Here is a 17,253-nt window from a genome sequence, read left to right as displayed (position 1 = left end):
CACACACACACACACACACACACACACACACACACACACACACACACACACACACACACACACACACACACACACACACACACACAACTCTGAGCCAGATCACTGCACCGGGTCTCTTTTTAACTCACAATTAAATGATTTCTTGGCACTCACCTTGCACCCTGTTAATACTGCATCTTTTGATGAGCACCCAAAACTGCGTGTGTGTGTGTGTGTGAGATTAAGCAGTGTTTATCGCCGCAGGTCAGATGGACGATATTTACATAAGCTTTTACTTTTCAAATGTACGGTAGAAAATAGAAATAATTATAAAAGCAGCTCAAGTGATAAGACAAGATCACATGTTTTACTTTTATACACGTATATTCAAAGTTCTGTAATAAATATATCGACCATTTCACAGTTGTGGAACGTTAACAGCCCAAATGTGTCAGTTTAATTCCTGTTGCAGTGCAAGAAATACTGAATATATTAGAAGGAAGGGTCGTTACGTCACTGAACTCACATTGGTGCGAAGCCGGCGGTATTCTACATGCATTCAAGAGTTATTGATATTTAATAATAGCCAGGAGGGCTAACGTTAGACAGCTTTCTCTATTATTGTCAGGAGGTGGCGCTAATTTGCAAAATGTGATAACGTTACGCCTCTCTAAATCTGGACCTTTGTACCGGTAGTTGTTAGTTTGTTCGTCAATGAACCGAGTCAGCATTTACACTTTGTTTAGCTAACGATAGCCAGACACATCTCTGTTGAAACGTCCAACATTCATTTGGATATAAAGCGTTCCGTGTGACGGTGTAAAAGAAATCTGCAGTGTTGGTGAATGATGGCACATTTTACAGCCTCTAGCTTAATAGCTGTCATGACTTACAGTATGTGTATGTGTATGTTCATTTGAATTTATTGATCTTTTCTCAATTAGCAGATTGGTCTATCAATCAAATCAACAAATTGTAACTTCATCATTTTTGGGGATTGTATTTTGTTTTTCGCTACTATACACGATGGCACAGAATGAAGTTCACTCACTGGAATTGAAAGTTAATTTTCTCGTGTCTCGTAACAGACATGATATCTCGACAACGAACTGGCTGCACTGAGGATGGAGCATTAAAAATAAAATACTCAAAAACCAGAGTGAAGTTTGAATCTTCCATATCTCACTCAGACAGGCCAGCCAAGGCACACAGAGATGCTGTAACAGTCTGTAGTGTTCACGGTAAAGTCACATCTGTGAAGGCAAACTGATACAAGCCTAATTATCTATAGAACAGTTATTCTCTTGACAGCGTGGCTTGATAACATAGTTCACAACTGTTAAATAAATGCTGGTGCAGTCCAGACTCGTTTAGAATAGAAATAATATATATAATAGAAATAGATAAATATTTAAAGCATTATAACAATGCACAGGATGAAATTCTATCTGTTCCATGTGAACTGGTCCATCAGGTGATATCCTGTCACTTTCGTCTCCTATTCACATAAAGAGAAGTGATTCTCTTCATGCAAAACAAACCGTAATGTCTTTACTGAGTCTCGCTCTTCTATTGAGCGACACGACATCTGAGACCACGAGCACTTAAGTCTTCATTAGCACTGAGTGCATGAAAATAATGCTACCAGGGACATTTATTCTTCTCAATACAGCTTTGATGGGGTCACGTCATCACGAATGAACCAGCACCGCCCATTTAGGCGTTGAATGGCACTTTGGCGGTGTAAAATAGTCTTTGCCAAGCCGCCGCAGTCTCTGTAATTGATGGCAGAGACTTAACATTTAACAGGACGTTCAGCAGTCAAAAGTAATACCGTAAAACACATTCATAGCATTCATGTTGTCAGCATTACCTTGTCAGCATCCACTTTGCCTCGTATGAACTCTGACCTCCAGAACTGCAGCGCCTGTTCCAGGGAGAGGCCGATCCCTTTGAGGAAGAGGCCGTACTGCATGCGGCCGCCGTGGCGGAGATGGTGGTTCTCTCGGAGGGACTGGTGGAGCTGCCTCATACAGAGCGGGAAGGACTTTCCCGAAAGCTGGAGGCGGACAACAAGACCACTGTAATCCATCTGTACGTGTGAATATCTATTCTTATATTTGATTTCATATCTTCTTTTTGACCCTAAAGTGGCACTAAATACACTTTACTTTCATTCCTAGCTCTGTGCCACTAGAATAACTACACAAACCTTATTATACGCTTTACGCCACCCATTCCTCGGGCTAAATGGCAACTTAAACTTGACATTTAAGGAGTCGACGGTCAATGACACTTACTGAATCAATTTGATCCAAGGAGATTTTCCCAACATTCTTCTGGATGCTGTAATCCTGTCCCACATAGGCGTGACTAAAACAAAAAACGCATTGTTACAAAATATCAGGACTGTGACAAATAAAACCATTTTAGAAGCAATCAGGGCCATGAAATCTGATTAGATATTAGTCCACTCAATGTAATCAAAGTAAGAGCCGACATTGAAGACTAGACACAATCATTTTTCAAAGGTAAATATAAAACATCCGCTGTAACCTCCCATCACGTAAATGTAAAACTGCCGCGCCGCCATCAGGAGATGTTTAAATCGATGACTTTGGCAACCATTGAGTCCTGCATGGCAGTGCTTTACTCCACATTGTGCTCCCCCTACCGAAGAGATTAGTGGCCAGCCCACTAATCTGAAAACTCTGCCCACTAATCCCCCACCAACAATCGGGCAACACGACGTCTTCCACCCGTATATTCATATTCTTACTTTTATCTAAAGTGAGATAAACACTAACTGTGTTCTGAGCTGCTCTCCTTTGCCATTGAAGCTGAACTCAACACTGTTGCTATCGAGCCTCTATTTAATGCAAACTTGAGTGCTTTTGCTGAACGGTAACTTCGGCATCTTTAAGCCTGGAGCCTATTTCCCCACGTTTGTGTGTCTAGTAGGGACAAAAATTCTTAAACCGGTCCAGTATCGAGCAAAACTGCCTGCAATGTAATCCTTCCGGGTAACAGTGCACCATCACTGCACAACAACTAACAATAATAACACAATATAATATACAACAACAACAACAACCAGACCAGATGAAGCCAAAGGTAAAGAAAAACATTATATTTCTCTGTCGTTATTTCCATAATGTTGTCAATCTGAGCCTGTAACTAACAAAAAGAAGCTCATTTATTGGCCGCAGATTGACGCTGAGTGGCCCAAAGTTATTACATTGCAGCCCGTTTTGCGACTTCAGCGTTTTCCCTCAATGCTGGACCAATTTCAACAGCTGCCAGTCACTTGCTCGTCAAATGCCTCCGCGATGGAAAGCCGCGTCACCAGCATAGCTACGTCGTCACCACACCAACACATGCATCCAGGCTGGTATGTGGACACACTGATCCCATCTGATCACTTGCAAACAGCAGTGCGGTTCGTTGCTTTTTTTGTTGATGGGTAAAATTTTAAATATTGCAACTGATGACAAAAGAAGATACCTTTGGTGAAGTACTTAAATGACACAACAGGCTTCTGATGCTTGCGTTTAGCATTTTGGTTAAAACCTAAAAACCTCCAACGCACCGACATAAGCAACAGCTTTTACTGCACCAGTCCTGTCTGAAGAAAACTAATTGCACTTCGTCCACTTGACATGCTGATCACATTCGCTCACAGCACGACTTTAAGCAGGTTTCCAAACAATATTGAATTTGGCTCACGCGGGGTGTACACTGAGCTCTATTTAATCTATTACCATTAAAATGCCCCTTTGCATTAAACTATTATAAAATGAATTAAGTAATCCATCGCATGGCCCCAACACTCAACAACCAACACAGAGATACAGCACAGTGCATGAGAAGTATTAGTCCTAAATATTTTGAGACAGTTACTGTAACAATAGCAATAGACGACGCTGCACACGGAGCCAGGCAACACAAATACCCACAACATCTGGACTTCACTACAAGGACAGATTGGGTTTACTCAGACCAGCGACAAGCTGCCGTTCTTTGGTGCCAAAGATCAATCCTGCTAAATCTCTTCTTCATTTCTCCAAACGGAGTCCTGGCAAAGTGACAGCATAGTTATTAATCCTGCCGTGCTTACCTGAGGTGGTTAAGGAGCGGTTGGAGTCGTTCATCAGAATGCACTGCTGGTAGCGAGCGGGCCGTCAGCTGCAGATGAGATGGACATCACATGAGTAATGCTAGAGAGTGCTTCTCAAAAGGACAGCCCAACATTGCAGGGTAAGTACAAAGATGAAGTACTTCACAGAGCAAAATGTAAATAAAGCTACATTAACTTATTTACTATTTCTTTAAAGTCATTATTATATGACCCCATCCTGGAACATCTGTATACACCCCCCTGATCCTGATGTTTGGTTTTCCTGACTCAGTTAGAAGTGAACTTTTCAGCTGAGAGTGTGACTGGATGTTCATCCCTCTCAAACAGAAAGCTTTACTTTGTTTAATTGCTTTATGAATATGGACTCCAATCAGCAAACAAGCCCACAGTCGAAATCACTTCTACGACTGCCTTATACACACACACGCACACACACAATATTTCTGTTGTTTTCTGCTAAAATGAACAGACAACCAATAATAAGAGTGATATTGAGAAGCAGCTTTCAATTTCATGCCTTTTTAATGACACATTCTCTGCGCTGTCCCCGCGTCGTCCCCAGTGGGGGTAAATAACCATTATAGCAACACACAAACAGTCACAACGGCACAGTTACAAGCAAAATTGTTTTGGAGCATTATTCCATTCCAACAGTTAGTGGTCCGGATAATTAGCAGGAAATGGGAGAATGGCAGAACTGGTCCAAGTTGCTCTTTTTTAGTTGCTTTTCCTGTTGTAATTTGGAGAAGATGGTCCTGCTGTCTGTCCCATGATGGAGGACATGTGTTCAAGCAAATCAAGTGCATGTTGCCCACTATGAAAACATTAGTGGGCAACATGCACATGTGTTCAAGCAAATCAAGTGCATGTTGCCCACTATGAAAACATTAGTGCAGCGGCAACGACTTTCTATACTACGCCAAGGACACACAATCTGGTATCCAATCAGGCTTTGGACTCCAGACCAGGTTCTGCAGCCAGTGGAGTCCTGAGAGGATTCTTCACAGAACTCGCCCACAATAAACAGTTTACCTTCTCTCTGTGAAGGTAAACGCACATCAGAGCAGCAGGCCAAGATGCTCTGCATGCATTGTGAGATGAGTGAGCTACATTAAAAACTACTCACGAAATCACTATTGTGTATTAAATCAAGCACATTCAGGTAGTGAGTTTTAAACGAGAGCTCCGATAGGCTGTTTAGATCTCTGGCTAAACAGAAGCCGCTCTTTGTCATGAACACGGGCAACACACTGATTGAAAGTGACGACACAGTTAAATACAAAAAGGGTCGAACAACAAAACCAAAACAAAAAAAAAACGCTCATTTGTTCAAACTACCGAATCACTTTCGAAGAACAAAGCAATGAGCTGCCGGCTCTACGGTAGACTCAAAGCGCTGCTTTAGACCAAATGATGCATGACGCACACTAGAAACATCGTCACCGTTACATCGTTTCACTGATCCCTCATGTCGATCCGACATTCCAATCAGAACATTAATGATTCGCTGGCCTTTACACTGACTTCTTCTATCATTTCTTCTGTGTCTGTGAGTTGCATATATTGTAGATTTCTTTCATCTCATTAATGATGCTGACGTCTATTCATAAACCTTTAGTGTCACTGCTCGTGCTCGTTGAGCATGCTTGTGCCCGTTCTCTCGTCAGGATGCCTCACCACGATGTAATGATGGTTGTCTCCTCGCATGTTTCATAAAGGACACCTCTGGACCTGGAAACACCATGTTCCATGTCCCTCAGGGCATTCAATGCACGAACATGCTGGTATTGTGCCCCTCCCCCTTCAAAGCCCTGAAAAAAAGCATCATGCCCGCAGGGAGAATGAGCACTTTTCATACTAGCTGTCCCCGTGTCAACATGTGTGCAAACTTATTTGAACCTCGCATTTCTCCAGTTTCCCTGTAAGGCCCTGAAGGCAACAGCCACGGTTCTAACTCCAGATATAGGACAGGAGGTGTGACGGTGAGGGGGAGATTTCCTTGGCACACTGTGGGCCTCTTAGGACCTATTGAGCATCATTTAAACTCCACAGCATACCTGAGCATTGTTGATGTGTACCCATCATCTCATTTTCTAATAAAGTGGTCAAATATACACACACACACATTTCTTTTTGAGCGTTCTGCGATATCATTATTAACTCTTTGTGAAACAGTGAAGAGCTTCAAACACTTACTGCGAGAGCTCTAGACAGCCGGGTGCGGAAATCGTTGAGAACAATGGTGACAATGTCCTGGTGAGGGATGTACACGTAGCCCGCTTTCAGGTACACTTTCCTTGTTCGCACGAGATCCAGGGCATCCTGAAATGGGACCTTTAAAGAAAAACAAAAACATATTTTAAATAATGAATGCATTTAAAAGATATAGATGTTAATACTCTGAATGTGTAGTGAATGTCAGGATGCTGAGGCCCACCCTTAGCTCTGTGTATTCTAGTGATGTTATATAAAGGCAGTGTGATGATTTACATGCTCTTAACAAATACTGCAACGTAAATTCAAAGTCAAGGCCATCGTATTTTCACCTCTCCTTTCATTTTGTAAATAGACAACTGACAACTTAAATCCATTCAACTGTGAAATGATATGAAGATGATCTAAATCAGTGTTTTACTTCAATGCTAATGCTACAATGTGCACTGCCCTGGTGCTCCTGGCAGGTTCACTTTACACAGTATGGGTTAATCTAATGAGAAAGCTTCTGTGGTAATTAGTCCAAATTTAACATCCGACAAAAAGCAGAAGTCACTACAATCCAAATCTGTGGATTTACAAAACTTCATGTATTGCCAGAAGGATAAAAGTGTTTCTGTAAATGCTCCCCATCGTATTTGACACCGAGTCACACTGTGAGAGAAAAGTGTGTGATCTGAGATGTAACGTGTAGCGACAGTTGATATCTTCAACACACCTCTGAATGAGACCCAAATTATACTGACAAAGGATTCATTTATCCAAGTAATCATCTAGTTTGTTATACATTGGTTTGAAATCACCTTAAAAAGGGACAACTCCGTAGATTTAGCATTGCAACTCCATAAATTTGGGGGACCAACAGGAGAGAGTTTAAAAAGGAAAAGTCCAGTCTGAAGCAGCAGACCTCCAAACACAGACACAGAGAGAGACAGAGACAGAGAGAGAGAGAGAGAGAGAGAGAGAGAGAGAGAGAGAGAGAGAGAGAGAGAGAGACACAGAGATATGAGTAACTCACTTTGTAGACGTCCTGCTCCTCCACAGTGATTCCACTGACGGTGTAACTGGAGTTGACGAGTTTATCCCGCAGAGTCTTCTTCTCCTCGACACTAATCTGAAGAGTTATTGATAACAAAGGTGAGTGTCAGTGAAGAGCAGCAGAGGCTTCGCTGTGTCCGTGTCAATACAGTGAAGGCTGAGGCTGGTGGGAGCCAAACATCATTTATCAGGTGTCGTTCTCCTCCTTGCTTCACACATAACGCGTTGATGGATTATTAAAAGAGTTGCTTTTTCATTTTCCTCCTTCAAATATGCATCTCTGTTTTAGAAAACCTGCCTCGGTTCTTGAACTTAATTGGGTCTGAAGACTCACTTAAAATGAAAAGAGAAACTAAACACACTTATTATTCACATTTGATGAGGAGTACTGTGACTGTTAAAAATAGCATTGATCGACATTTATCACTTCTGAAATCTCATTTGATCACAAATACATTTTTTTTGCCACAAGATTAGAGCACAAAAAAAACTCTTTCAACATTTAAACTTTTAAATCACCATTAAAGGAAACCCTTAAGATTCACGTGTCTTAAATCGATCAAACGGCTCCATCTAGTGGAAATACAATTCAACACTAATGTTACTTTTCCTTCTCTTGGTTAGTTTCTATTATACATTTTGAAGGTTTCTTTAGAATTACATATTTTACAGACGCTTTCAGATCAGTCCACAAGCCTTTACATTCACAGATGTGGCCAGATGTGAACCAATAAAAGCACCGGAGGTGAAAATAATATTGTAATTTTGCTTTAGCAGAACCTTTTGAGTTTACGTACATTCAATTAGAAAACAGACTTTCAAAATATGTAAACGTAGACATACTCACAGTGTCGTACTGCAGATTATTTCTGTGAAGAAATTCAAGCTTCTGTGGCGGATACAGTTCATTGAAGCGGTAGCGGAAAAGATCCACTTCCTGTTGTATAAACCACCGCCTCAGATCCTCCCTTTACAATTCAATTGGAAATAAACATTCAGTTGCGTTATTTTTTTAAAATTACATTTGATTTGACAACAAACTCACTCACTTACTACTAAACTTACGTTTGGCAGTAGGCCAGTCTGAGGATGAAGTGGGAGATGTGGTCCTTTCTGCGTTTCTCATGTTCACTCAGTCCAGCCTGAGGTTTCCTGTCATCCTTAACGGGTGAAAGCAGGTACAGAATGTTTAAAGATATAGTTGTTTTCATTATTCACTACTTCTTCATGACTTTTGTCGTGCTGTGTATAATCTTAGCTGTGAGGTCAAAATCCAAATAACAGATGTATTAAATGGAGTTTTGTGGTTCTGCATACATAACAGGTACAGCAGTGATGCTTACACTACCTGTACTCCATCTACGGTGACTTTGGCTCTAGTAATTCATTTGTAGTTTGCAAAGAAAGCAGCCAACTGTATGCCTCTGAGATCAGTTAGTTTGTGTTTTGATACTGCCATTCACTCGCTTTACAGAAGATGTCGTCATTTTCATGGATTATCATCTTCACTGTCAGTCAGGTGCACGATTATGAAATAATTTGAGGTTCACAAAAATGCTAACAAGTCAATTTTACCTTGTTTGAAGCTGTACTACAGAATCAACCGGAGTCATAGAAGTCAATGCTGCAGATCAAGCTAAATACATAGCACCAGCCACAGGCGTGTTTTACTAACGGGTGTTTCTGTTATTCAGCCTACCGCCATTGATATAAACAAGATGGCCAAAATAATTGAACTACATGCCTGTTTAACAGTACAGATCAGTTGTATTAGTCTGCATGGGTTTTGGCTCTCTGTACCCAAATAAACTGGCATCTGATTGCAGTTTAAGGCGACCACCAGCACAATGGAGTACAGTGTGCAGCAGTAACTGCCGACATACACGTATATGGTGGATGATTGCAGAGTGATACATGACGTCATGTTCCCAAGGTTGAACTTTTTTTTTTTTTTAAACCGGCACTCTGCTGGTGCTCACTTTGAGCCCTGCCTGCATGAAAGTAAAGATTTGGTAAACTGTCATGACGAAATCTCTTCATGATGAAGCTTTAAGACTCACGACAGGTAGTAAATGTAGCACTGCTAAACATACTCACAGCGTCTGGTCTGTAAGGAAAGTTCAGGGCTTTAGACTCAGAATCCAGTTTCTTTTTGTACTGTTCGGACAGCTTCACGCAGCTCACGCCCAAATTCTCAATGGTCTTCAACACTGCGGTGGCAATAAAAGAACACAGTGTAAATATCAGGCATTTTTTGAACACATTAAAAAATGCTTTTCACAAAAGCAGAGAAAACGCCGCATACAGAAAAAGCCAACAGCTCAAAACATCATCAGACGAGCACGAGACCCAGGTCTTACGTTTCAGCCGATCCACAGCAAATGCCTCAAATTCAGTGAGACAGATGTTTTCCAGAGGTGGCTGCCCGTAGAACTGCAGAGGATGTCCATAGAGCTCCGTCTGAGAGTTGGTGATGAACTTCCTTCTTCTGCTGGGAAACTGCATGGTTCCTGATGGAGAGAGAAAACAAGAGAGTGTTTTGAATAAAGACAGTCGGCCACTAGTAGTCAGCATGCTGACATATTTGCAGTAACTTCCAGTGTGAGCTTCAACAAATGGTCATGGAAATTAAATAAGTTGCACGACTCGTGCTTTATTTCTGTTTCAGCTTTATGTCTTCACCTGGGTGTCAGTTTGGAGAATAAATGAAAATGATATATTGGATACTTGATACATAATGTGTCAACAATTAGCAATCCATTGACCCCATTTGATTTTGACAAATCAAAGAATCCTATTTACAAAAACAAAGTCGATAAATGACTTAACCTCTGTTACTAACGTTGTGCCATTCTACGTGCAGAAGTGGCACCACACACAATTTAACTAGCTTTAACTTTTATCTGCAAAAACCTGTGTAGAAAACTGCCTTCATTAAACTCAGTAAGGTACTTTGGAGCTGCTTCCATACGACAGAATAAATAGCAACGTCTTTGTGGCTAGCAGACAGCAAACTACCTTCTTCAAAGGGTTGAAGGCGGTAAACTTCTAACACGAGCTCAGCAACTTATCACACGATACACAACACGTACTGGAACAACATGTAACGTATTTATTGTCGTTATTACCGAATAGACGACTGGGGTTTGCTTCTTCTTCTCTGCTCAATCCCGCCAAACAAAGTCGTCTGTTCATACGCGGGTAAATGATGACGACACAGGAAGAGAGACCTGTCGTCACGTGTGTGCGCTCGTTTAGTTGTACCACGTGACCCGCTATTTCACCCCGGTCAATGAGGACTTCTATGAAAAGATAAGAAAAGACAAAAACTTCACAATTTTCTATCATCAGTCGTGTAGTCAAAATGTTTGAAACAAAGCATGGTTTGTACATTGCTTTATTTTCATGACTCGACCTGGGTGCAACAGGAGCTTTCGGGGGCATTTGTACAACATAACAAACGCACCCACAACACATACGTAGACAGATTTTTTTTCCAGCATACATTATTATATTACTTAATTGAATTGGAAGGTTTAGTACCCTGTCTTTATTTATCCAGACGCTCTCTGCAATCAATTATAATAGTTAATGGAAACTTTGGAAAACTATTATCTCGGCTGTCCTGCAGTTGAGTGTGAAGCTACGAGCACATATTCAGTATAACTTCTTCATACATTTCAGAGGGAATTACTGTAATTTCTACTCGACAATAAATATTCGAAATCAATATTTCAGATTAAGATTTTAGATTAAAAACCATGATGAGCTTGATTTAGATACTTAACAGTATATAAATTACTTAAAACTACATTAGCTTCATCTCGGATATCAAAATGCAATGTTTTACGCATTAATGCATCAGTATTGATACTATTTATAAATGTTTACATTGTGTTTATAGGTGTAACCACACTTCGTACCAGTTGGTGGCGGTAATGCGCTATTTCGTTGTTTTTCATGCGGTAAAAAGCATCAAGAAGTAGTAGAAGAAGAAACTCTTGACACTGCTGCTTAGCAACAAACATTAGCCAGCTAGCCTATTTAGCCTGGTTAGCTACTCTCATTGCGCACGCAGTTAGCTGGAACGAAGGCTCGCGAATAGATAGATAGCAATGCGTTGTCTTCCCGCAAATGTCACGGATTGTATTTAGTTGTAGACGTTGATTAAACGTTACCTGAACGCTACGTCTCTGTAGTCATAAGATAGATATAAGATAGATAAGCAGAAGGTTATTTTCTCCTTTAGTGGCTAACCTAAGCTAGGTAACCTTAGTCAGTAGCACATACCACAGAGAAGAGCGGAGGAAGGCTGGAGATATGTGATTGCGGGTTAAGTGTCTGGTTAGCTCATCTAATGTTGGCGGACACCGGATGAGTTGGAAAGTGGTTCTAAAGGTAAGCGATTGTCCACTCTGTGCTTCACATCCTTACTCAGCCTTAAGGCTTTAACGGACTATACGAGCAGCTGCTTGGTACCTGGAGACTCTCCTGTCAGCTATTCAACAAGTCATATCACGACCAAGGGATTCTGATTTGAGGGAATGAAGCAGAATTAAAAGTTGACGAAAGACTTAACTCCCCTCAGACTTTGTAAACACCACCTGCAGCATCAGTAAACCTCAACAGAAAGGAGTAGTTGCATCTTAATGGCACTGTAGTAATTGTATCCTCTCTGTGCTCTAGAATAATGGCTTTAACGGTGCCCCCGCCTTTAGGCCCGAGTTTAGTGTCTGTGAAGATGACTCACTGTTCCAGAGGGGAGGTGTATTACCTTCTACATACTTATCAGAGGTCATTTATATGTGTAGTTTAATGCATAGGATGCTCTGCTGCCATGCTAAGTGTATTTCAGATACTCTGTCACGTCTTTAAGACATGTAGTATGAAAGGGGTAATAGTCTCAGGTATGAATATGATAACCAGAAGACACACACTAAAGATAGAATAGTTGTCTGTGCAGGTTTGGAAAACCACTTGTTTAAATGTCTGATGTTTATTTTACTGGAGTTGATGGTAATGGACAGCTGGCACTCTCAGGTATTTTACAATTAACCTTATAGAAATGGTCTTGATTCCTCACTAAACATAAATCAGATCAATTTAAGAGACTTCCAGGTGAAATCTAACCCCGAGTATACATTTAGCTGTTAACTCATTAACAAGTTGACATCAAACCTTTGTGAAGAGCAGGCTGTTTTATTTTCAGCCCTGCATGTTAAAACAACTGCTGCGTCATACAGCTCAAAGTTGATGAATAATGTGGTTGACTCTTGACTGCGATTACATATTGTGACTCAAATCCAGACAGGCTGTCATACAGTAGGCTGCCAGTATCCACCGGGAACAGCTTTCCCACAATACTGTTTAGCATCGCACTCAGCAGCTACAGACACACACGCGCGCGCACACACACACACACACACACACACACACACACACACACACACACACACACACACACACACACACATAACTGTGGAAGACCCAGTTGCTATGTGGAGTCTGCTGCTCTCGGCACTAATGGAAGGATAAACACATCGCACAGACGCTGCAGATGCATAACTAGTCACATTTACATCAGTGAAGAGTTTAAAGGATGAGTCCAGTCGTCGTGTATATAAAGCCCTTCACTAGAGGGAACTACCTCTCCAATTATATCGTTGTGTTTATGCTTTCAGAGTTTTGACTGTTGACCAGACATAAGAAGGGATTACTGAGCTCTGGTTATTTGAGACTTTGTCATAATGTTTGACATATGTATTCAAAAAGAATAATTGAAAAACATTCAAACATAGATTTATAAAACTGTTAATGTAAATGTATCTTCTACATTTTGGGTTGTACTGGGCAAGAAATAGCTTAGGTTTCACGTTATTGACTCATCCGACTGATTTGTCTGCTAATATGTTTCTGAATAAAAGTTGATTACTTACCACCTTTATCTAACCAATTTAATCTGAATCAGTTTGCTGTTGACTTGGTTCAGTTTGGTGTCTAATTAAAGCTGAAGCGTCTCGATGAAAGGACGGAGTGTGATTGTAACTGTTTCTCTTATAACTTGTAGAAGTCATGTTAGTTTATGGAGAAAAGAGAGCTCGCACTGTAATACAAGCTCAACATTCATTGTGGCCGAAGTCACGTCTTTGAGAGTTTTCTGTGTCTGAACTCTGTTTTTGTTTTTTGTTTGTTTTTTTAATTATAGGGTCTGATTGAAAATTAAAGCTTTTCAGTAAGTATTATTTTACAAACAGAGTGCAGGACGTTTCTGATTATAAACCAAACTTAACCATCTGTTTCAGTAAATCAGCTGCATAACTAACCGTTACACTCAAAGATGAGCACATCTGCTTCCTGTCACTGACACAAAGCTTCAAATGTAAACCAGACAAGAGTGTGTTTGACTTCCAGTATCTAAACATGTGCCATACATTAATGTTTTGGTTTATTTTACACTTTCAGTTGGTTTATGTGTTTGTGTCACATCACTGAAACTACCCAGGCAGTGGAAGTGAGTACATCAGCCAGACGTCACCACCATGTTGGAGGAGGACATGGAAGTGGCCATCAAGGTGGTCGTGGTCGGCAACGGGGCTGTTGGCAAGTCCAGTATGATCCAACGGTACTGCAAGGGCGTCTTCACCAAGGACTACAAGAAGACCATCGGAGTGGACTTCCTGGAAAGGCAGATCATGTAAGCAACTTCTCCGAGGTTTACGTTCCTCTTTCGGATATTGCCAACAGTGTGTATCGCCCCTCACTGCCCGCTCTTTGTTTTAGCGTTAATGACGAAGAGGTCCGACTAATGCTGTGGGACACCGCCGGGCAGGAGGAGTTTGACGCTATTACTAAGGCCTACTACCGTGGTAAGACCCCACCACCCTGACAAATACAACACTGCTGCCTCGGGTCACTGACCGAGCACGGCATTCAACCAAAGCACATGCTCTGGCGCACATAGCACCGCTATCTTTGAGCTAAAAGAAACAAAAGCTTAAAAACACCAACGGTTGGTGTGTTGTCTTGTTGCATTCCAGGTGCCCAAGCGTGTGTGCTAGCCTTCTCCACCACGGACAGGGAGTCGTTTCAGGCCATCGACAGCTGGAGGGAGAAGTTGGAGGCCGAGGTCGGAGATATTCCCACAGTTCTAGTGCAGAACAAAATTGACCTCCTGGAAGAGACCGTTATAAAAAAGTAAGCAGTAGCTGCTTCATTCTAATAATCCTACTTGAGCAGTAAAGCAAGTGAGTGTTCAGGACAAATGGTAATAACTGTGTATTGTCTTTACTTGCAGCGAGGAGGCCGAAGCTTTGGCTAAAAGGCTCAAGCTGAGATTTTACCGAGCTTCAGTCAAAGAGGACCTCAATGTCAACGAGGGTAGGTCACTGAGAGTTAACGAGTCTAATAAGCAGGTGAAGCCGTCTCATTCTGGGTAACACTAGTATTACATCTCTGTTCTCTTTTGTAGTTTTTAAGTACTTAACTGAGAAGTATCTCCAGCGACTCAAACAGCAAACGGCAGAAGAGACCGAGGTGCTGCATACAACAAGCAATAAAATAGGTGAGGAGTCTTTCTCTAAATCATTTTTATTTTTTTATGTTACAGTTTAAGTTTTATTACTTCGCTATAGTGATGTTACTCATAAATTGTGTTTCTCCCACCGAAGGTGTTTTTAATACCACAAGTAGTAATGTTTGCAACCAGAGCTCCAGCAACGGCAGAGAAATCATCACTTTGAGACCCAACAAACAAAGGACCAAGAAGAGTAAAAATCCTTTTGGAAGCTGCAGCCTACTGTAGATGAAACACATCATTTAGTTTTAGTGACTGGCCATTGTTTCTAAGACTACATGGGTCATTGTTGTATTTTTGTGGAGGTAGCCACATTTAGAGACCAAAGCCCAAACAGTCTGGGAAACACTCCTCTCTACTACTTTAATAACCTGATGTTTAATCTGTGTCCTGAGTCGTTTCCTCACATTGACGGTTGAGTTTCCTTCGATTCAGCCTTGGATCTCCATTAATGATCCGCGCACAAAACCCGTCCCTGTGGTTGCCTTAAGTAACAGCAACAGCAACAGCTGCAGCTGCAGTACATGTATGTGTTAGATATGACATACAATCCTCTCATTGGAATATGTAACAGCAAAGGTTGCACTCTTGCTCTCTGTGCACATGACATTTGAACCGTGCAATATGTTTGCACGTATTGTAGAAGATACACGGCTAATTGTGCACCATATTTTTTTTCCGTCAGCATAATGTGGTTCAAACTGTTTATTGTGGACAAAACGGTATCGAATCCACAGCTAATTCTCTGTGCAGAAGTATTTTTGTACGAATGGAAACAGTGTCGAGTGACATAGTGCCAAATTTCTTCTTTCTGGGCTGTAGTTAAATATTAACACTGCAGTGATGTGGATGTAACATGAAATTAACGGATTGTGCTTTTTCCTGTATAACCAAATATCAATAATTATTGACACAAAATAGTCCTCTACATGTCTGCTTACACTCGAATAAATGAATCGCATTCTAAGAGTTCCACAAAGTTTTTTTGCCTTTGTGGTGTAAAACATGAATTGAAGTCCCCATCAGTTATCACACTATGTTTTTGATTGCAGTTGTTGACCTTTGACGTATTCACCGTGCTTTTCTTTAACTCCAGTACAGCTTGGAGGAACTCATTGGTAACCCTTGGAGTAAATACGTTTCAGTATCTATGTATCGGGATGAAGATTTTCACTATATTTGTAACATTCTAAACACTAAACACGGTGCAAGGTTTTGTTTTTACGTCTCGGTTCGGCTCCTGTAGTCTCTAATCGGTTTCTATTTTGCAAACATTCATATCCACAGTGTCTGTCCCTGCGGTGTGGAGCCCTGAGCTTGCGTGTGCCTGATTATGCAAGAAAACTCATGAAAGTACTCTGAAAGATCTCCCAGACGAAGGCTTAGTTCTCAACACAGTATACTGCATCAAGCCTTTTTACAAATCTGTAGAGACGCCAGTTTACAGAGCGCAGAGAACGATTTGACGTTTCCTTATGAATAGTTACAATTCTAGGTATTCTACATGCAATTACAATATGTAGGACATCTGGGGATACATGTTTATGCACGTTTTTGTAATTTATCTCCGATCTCTCGTTAGAAACTTCTCCCAGATTCAAATGAACTTTATTGTGAAAATCCCAACAGGTGCTTGAAGTATGTTCCAGTTATACCATTGGTACTAAGATCGCACATTTCAAGCTTTTTCATTTGGTTGTCTGTAAACGGTGCTGTGTTGAAGAAAAGAAACATTGTGGCATAACTGTAATGCATGCAAGCCTTTTTTTTTTTTTTTTTTTTTTTTTTTTTTTTTCCCCCACATCAGTGAACGTTGAACCTGGGCCGCGATGCCTCAATGCCCTGTCGTTTACGTTCTTCCCCCCCCCCCACCACCAGTAAGCTTTTTAATCCCTACTCTTGCTGTTTGCTTTCAAATTGCCTGCACCGTAAATCTGTAAATGCATGTAATTATTTCCCAAGCTCCTCTAATTTGCAACATTGTGTTTAATTTGCCTTTTTTTGCATTTTTTGCCTGACTGGATTTAGCACACGTTCATCATGAAGATGGCATCTAATCGTAAAGACTAACCATACCTATGTGCTGTAATGATCTTTGTGTCTTACTGTTACTCTACTTTTTCACTCCTCAATTTCACACATTTAAATAAGACCAACCAACATATGAGTCCTTACAGACTGACAAAAACAACCCTCATTGTTGGATTTTTTGTTTTAAACAGTAAAACAGGTATCACTATGTTGAGTGTGCCACACAAATGTGCTTCTGATGTTATGTTTGGGGGGGCCCGGAGGGAGCCGGTCCGGATGT

General features: G+C 41.0%; 2 protein-coding genes across 5 annotated transcripts in view; one reads left to right on the top strand and one right to left on the bottom strand.

Moving 5' to 3' along the window:
• prim2 (DNA primase subunit 2) overlaps window positions 1-10,574 on the bottom strand; it is a 17,974-nt gene extending 7,400 nt beyond the window's left edge. Inside the window, exons 1-10 of the mRNA XM_031840797.1 lie at window positions 10,498-10,574; window positions 9,730-9,879; window positions 9,467-9,579; window positions 8,435-8,529; window positions 8,217-8,337; window positions 7,350-7,445; window positions 6,314-6,451; window positions 4,097-4,164; window positions 2,280-2,352; window positions 1,853-2,038 (exon numbers count right to left, since the gene is read on the bottom strand). Of these exons, the coding sequence (XP_031696657.1) occupies window positions 1,853-2,038; window positions 2,280-2,352; window positions 4,097-4,164; window positions 6,314-6,451; window positions 7,350-7,445; window positions 8,217-8,337; window positions 8,435-8,529; window positions 9,467-9,579; window positions 9,730-9,879; window positions 10,498-10,564 (1,107 nt within the window). The 5' untranslated portion in view covers window positions 10,565-10,574. The remainder of the gene's footprint in view (window positions 1-1,852; window positions 2,039-2,279; window positions 2,353-4,096; window positions 4,165-6,313; window positions 6,452-7,349; window positions 7,446-8,216; window positions 8,338-8,434; window positions 8,530-9,466; window positions 9,580-9,729; window positions 9,880-10,497) is intronic.
• Window positions 10,575-11,366: 792 nt separating this feature from the next.
• Window positions 11,367-17,232, top strand: rab23 (RAB23, member RAS oncogene family). 4 transcript variants are annotated; one of them, XM_031872265.1, is made up of 8 exons: window positions 11,367-11,767; window positions 13,575-13,601; window positions 13,872-14,063; window positions 14,150-14,235; window positions 14,407-14,563; window positions 14,664-14,746; window positions 14,838-14,930; window positions 15,037-17,232. In XM_031872265.1, the coding sequence occupies exons 3-8, from the start codon at window positions 13,909-13,911 to the stop codon at window positions 15,168-15,170; spliced, it is 708 nt and encodes a 235-aa protein (XP_031728125.1). In that variant the 5' UTR covers window positions 11,367-11,767; window positions 13,575-13,601; window positions 13,872-13,908; the 3' UTR covers window positions 15,171-17,232. The 4 variants fall into 4 exon arrangements, with proteins under 4 accessions (XP_031728125.1, XP_031728135.1, XP_031728152.1 ...); XM_031872275.1 differs by having other exon boundaries at window positions 13,832-14,063; XM_031872292.1 differs by lacking the exon at window positions 13,575-13,601.
• The last annotated feature ends 21 nt before the right edge of the window (window positions 17,233-17,253 follow it).

This window comes from Anarrhichthys ocellatus, unplaced genomic scaffold (assembly GCF_004355925.1).
Source record: "Anarrhichthys ocellatus isolate YVR2014 unplaced genomic scaffold, GSC_Weel_1.0 scaffold3, whole genome shotgun sequence".
Taxonomy (NCBI): domain Eukaryota; kingdom Metazoa; phylum Chordata; class Actinopteri; order Perciformes; family Anarhichadidae; genus Anarrhichthys; species Anarrhichthys ocellatus.
The sequence above is the reverse complement of the archived record's forward strand: the minus strand, read 5'-3'. Positions and strand labels throughout refer to the sequence as shown.

What these genes read in the sequence shown, in the direction of transcription:
- rab23 (XM_031872292.1), top strand. Translation starts at nt 13,909, where the DNA reads ATGTTGGAGGAGGACATGGAAGTGGCCATCAAGGTGGTCGTGGTCGGC. An exon ending in TTCCTGGAAAGGCAGATCAT is followed by an intron (nt 14,064 to 14,149) that starts GTAAGCAACTTC and finishes TCTTTGTTTTAG; the next exon opens with CGTTAATGACGAAGAGGTCC. An exon ending in GAAGAGACCGTTATAAAAAA is followed by an intron (nt 14,564 to 14,663) that starts GTAAGCAGTAGC and finishes CTTTACTTGCAG; the next exon opens with CGAGGAGGCCGAAGCTTTGG.